The sequence below is a fragment of the Beta vulgaris genome, chromosome 9 (assembly GCF_026745355.1).
Source record: "Beta vulgaris subsp. vulgaris cultivar EL10 chromosome 9, EL10.2, whole genome shotgun sequence".
In the NCBI taxonomy this organism is placed as follows: domain Eukaryota; kingdom Viridiplantae; phylum Streptophyta; class Magnoliopsida; order Caryophyllales; family Amaranthaceae; genus Beta; species Beta vulgaris.
Window position 1 is genome coordinate 47143891 of NC_079210.1, and position 4608 is coordinate 47148498.

Sequence of the window (4608 nt, forward strand, 5' to 3'; positions counted from 1 at the left end):
TATGTATGTATTAAATTTTCCACTTATAGTTATAACTTGGAATGATGGTATAAGGGAGTTCCAAATTGTTAGAGATATTTTGAGAATTATGTCAATTTGAGGGGTATTTCAGGAATTTTCTTAATCTAATTTATAATATTGTTACTATAATTCTTATAGCAATACAATTATAAATCTTTTATTATAACTCTACAATTTTATTTTTATGTTATTATGAACATTATATATGTTTAATTATTTTAAATTGAACATTTGTTCTATGACGTAATATCTAAGTTATTTTTTTTAAATAAAATCCAGCTATGTATTAATAAATATACTAACCTTAAGTCTCATATAAGTCCATCTTACCATGATTCTGGTAAACCGTGGGTAATTTGCTATCTTAAATAGGTCATCGATAATCTATGAGACAAGTGATTCTTTAAAGACACAAAATGACTCATTATCTAAATATGACCCTTTTAACTCATATAGTATATAGTAATGCTATTAGAGAATAAAATAAGATGGACTTACACTAATTTTATGATAAACACATCCCTACAAATAAAACCAACATCTCTATTATATATGGAAACTCCTGACCTTTTGATGTTCACCCTCTTTATCCAAATTAAAATACCCCTAATAACCAAACATAATTACTAACTACATTCTCTTATTTTTTTTTTTTTGAAAAAGAGAAAAAAGATCCTTACAACTACAATACAATAGTAAAAACATAAAATAGAACAATTAAATTAAAAACTTTCACAAAACCGCTTACCCACCATGTTATGCACGCATCGCGTGAAATAAATACTAGTGATAATATATGGTAAGATATTGCAATGATTCTAACAAATCTCACACGATAATTAAAAAAATGGAGAAAGTATATAATAATATATAGATAAATCAAGTTATAATATTATCTCGTAAAAAAAATGTTAAATTATCTTAGAATCACCAAATTCTATCTCACGCGTGAAATAAATACTAGTGATAATATATGGTAAGATATTGCAATGATTCTAACAAATCTCACACGATAATTAAAAAAATTGAGAAAGTATATAATAATATATAGATAAATCAAGTTATAATATTATCTCGTAAAAAAAAAGTTATATTATCTTAGAATCACCAAATTCTATCTCTCCTTTATTTCTGCTTGAAGAAGAATATCTATCATTCATCATTGACAAGGAAAGTTTTTCACCACAAACAAACATTAACCCAAGTCGAATCTTAATCACATCTACGAGCAATAAAAAAAACCCTACGCAATCAAAAAAATTAGGCTAAAAGCTCGGAGAAAGTACAAACAGTTAAAAAATTCACGTAAATCGCTCTTTATCCTTTAAAACACACAAAAGCGTTCCTTTAAATATTTTTTTAACCTTTTCAACACCTGTGTTTATTCGTCAAAATTTTAACCGCTGTAAAAAGAAAAAAAAAAAAAAAAAAAAGTGATGTTATATAAAACAATACTCTTTACCATTTTACCCTTTCCATAACTCCTATAAAAACAACCTTCAACCCTTCATGCAATTCTCGCCATCTCCTCCATCATCACCTTAATCTTCTTCTTCCTCATTTTTTCTCTGCAACTATTTTAACACCTATATTTCAAAAACCCTAGCCGTTATTTCATTTTCTCTCTCCTCTTTTTCTCTTCTTTCCAAATTACCCAGAAAAATAAACATAAACCCAGATCTGCATGCTGAATTTCCCTTACATTTAGATCTGTATTATTCACATTCAACCCATTTTATTTTGAAATTGAAATTCAATCATATTTCTCCTGAATTCTTCGTGGGAAAATCACAATCGTCTGATAATAAAATCTGGGTTGATTTCAACCGTTGATTCCTTTTCCATTTGTTTATATTTGAGGGGGTTAGCCGGGGCTACGGCCTCGGCGGGTTTTAAAACCCCCATTTTATTTCACCCTTTGTGGTAAATAAAAAAGAAATAAAAATTCCTCTTTTATTCATTTTTTCTCCTCCACAAAATAAACCTCCTCCTGAGAAATTTAACCCCATTTTTTTTAGGAATTCTTTTTGGTAGCTTTTTAGGAGAGAGAAAACAGATCGGAAGGGGAAGATAGAAGATGCCGGCGTGTCCCGCCATTGTTTCCGGCGGTTTTCCTCCTGGTTTCGCCGCTTTTTCCACCGTCGATAATCTCTCTCTTCCCCTCCCAGATCATATGATTACTCCGACGACGACGACGACAACAACAACAACGGAGTGGTCCTCAGACCACTCCGCTAACCTCTACCGTATCGACCGTTGGGGTCCGCCTTATTTCAAAGTTAACAACAATGGAAACTTAGCAATCAAGCCATTTGGGGAAGCATCATTGCCACATCAAGAAATTGATCTATTGAAAGTTGTCAAGAAAGTATCTGACCCCAAATCAAATGGTGGGTTAGGTCTTCAATTGCCTCTTATTATCCGGTTTCCAGATATTCTTAAACACCGTCTGGAATCACTTCAATCAGCTTTTGATTTCGCTGTTCAATCACAAGGTTATGGAGGTCATTACCAGGGAGTTTACCCTGTGAAATGTAATCAAGACAGGTTTATTGTTGAGGATATTGTTAAATTCGGTTCCGCTTTTCGATTCGGGCTCGAAGCTGGGTCGAAACCGGAGCTTTTACTTGCAATGAGCTCCCTTTGTAAGGGTCATCCTGATGCTTTCTTGGTATGTAATGGTTTCAAAGATGCTGAGTATATTTCTCTTGCGATTATTGCTAGGAAACTTGCTATTAATACTGTCATTGTGCTTGAACAAGAGGAGGAAGTTGATTTGGTGATTGAATTGAGTAGGTTGCTTCATGTTAGGCCTGTAATTGGGGTTAGGGCAAAGCTTAGGACGAAACATTCGGGTCATTTTGGGTCTACTTCTGGTGAGAAGGGGAAGTTTGGGTTAACAACTGTTCAAATTCTTAGGGTTGTTAGGAAACTTGAGGTAGTTGGGATGTTGGATTGTCTTCAACTGTTGCATTTTCATATTGGGTCTCAAATTCCTTCAACTACACTTTTAGCTGATGGTGTTTCTGAGGGTGCTCAGGTTTACTGTGAATTGGCTCGTCTTGGTGCTTGTATGCGAGTGATTGACATTGGTGGTGGTCTTGGGATCGATTATGATGGTTCGAAATCGACTGAGTCTGATGTTTCAGTGGGTTATACATTGGAGGAGTATGCTTCTGCTGTTGTTAGGGCTGTTGGAGTTGTTTGTGATAGGAAAGGGATGAAACATCCAGTTATATGTAGTGAAAGTGGCAGGGCTATTGTTTCCCATCACTCAATTTTGCTATTTGAGGCGGTTTCTTCGACTGGTTCGGCTGCTCCTCCGGCAATGTCGCCAGAAGGATTGGATTGTTTGGTTCAAGGCCTACCAGAGGAGGCTCGTGGAGATGTGCATAATATATCTGCTTCAGTTAAAAATGGGGATTTTGATTCTTGCTTGTTGTATGCTGATCAGTTGAAGCAACGTTGCATTGAACAGTTTAAAGATGGATGTTTAGGAATGGAGCAGCTCGCGGCAGTTGATGGGTTATGCGAAATGGTGTCGAATGCACTTGGTATGAGTGATCCTGTGAGATCTTACCATGTTAATTTGTCAGTTTTTACTTCAATTCCTGACTTTTGGGGGATTGGGCAGTTGTTTCCAATAACCCCAATTCATAAACTTGATCAAAGACCTGGGGTTAGAGGGATTTTATCGGATTTAACATGTGACAGTGATGGTAAGATTGATAAGTTTATTGGAGGTGAGTCTAGTTTGCCATTACATGATTTGAGGAGAGAGAATGGCAATGATGGTGGTGATGGTGGGTATTATCTGGGGATGTTTTTGGGCGGGGCTTATGAGGAGGCACTTGGAGGATTCCACAACCTTTTCGGAGGCCCGAGCGTTGTTCGGGTCTTGCAGAGCGACGGGCCATACAGTTTCGCAGTGACACGGGCTGTTCCTGGTCCCTCCTCTGCGGATGTCCTCCGGGTGATGCAGCACGAGCCCGAGCTTATGTACCAGACTCTCAAGCACCGAGCTGAGGAGTGCCTCCAACACGATGAGGACGAAACTGCCACCCTCGCTAACGGGCTGGCCTGCTCTTTCAGCAATATGCCGTACCTTGTGGCGGGTCCCACAGCTGTAACTAGCGGCTTTGTCAAGAACAACAATAACAACAATGTCAATGGGTATCATCATCCATACTTTTGTGGTGCCGAGGATAGCTGCAATGGCAGTGCTGTTGAGGTTGCTAATGCCGAGGATGAGCAGTGGTCTTATGTCTGTGCTTGAGAGTTTTCATTTAGCCTCCATCCCCAGTAATTGCCAGCCATATTTAATGGTCTTTTAGTTCGTCGTCGGAGTCGTCATCGTCTGTTTTTTCGATTAGAGTTATTTCGTTTCATTTAATTTAGTAGTTTCCATTTCCATGAAGTATACAAAGTGTAAGAAATCAGTATAATACAGTCTTGCATTTTGTAGGATAGGAGGGAAATCTTAAGTTTCCCTGGATTAATGCATGTATTAGTTCCGGGGATATTTGCTCTTTTCCTCCTGTCATGTCCTTTTTAATTACCATTATTAGACTTTTTTTGTTCACAATA

The 4608-nt window shown here is 36.9% G+C and overlaps 1 protein-coding gene across 1 annotated transcript; it reads left to right on the forward strand.

The window, feature by feature from the left end:
- Positions 1-1523: 1523 nt before the first annotated feature.
- Positions 1524-4608, forward strand: LOC104904246 (arginine decarboxylase). Its single transcript, XM_010692447.4, has one exon. The coding sequence runs from the start codon at positions 2099-2101 to the stop codon at positions 4295-4297; it is 2199 nt and encodes a 732-aa protein (XP_010690749.2). The 5' UTR covers positions 1524-2098; the 3' UTR covers positions 4298-4608.

What these genes read in the sequence shown, in the direction of transcription:
- LOC104904246 (XM_010692447.4), top strand. Translation starts at nt 2,099, where the DNA reads ATGCCGGCGTGTCCCGCCATTGTTTCCGGCGGTTTTCCTCCTGGTTTC.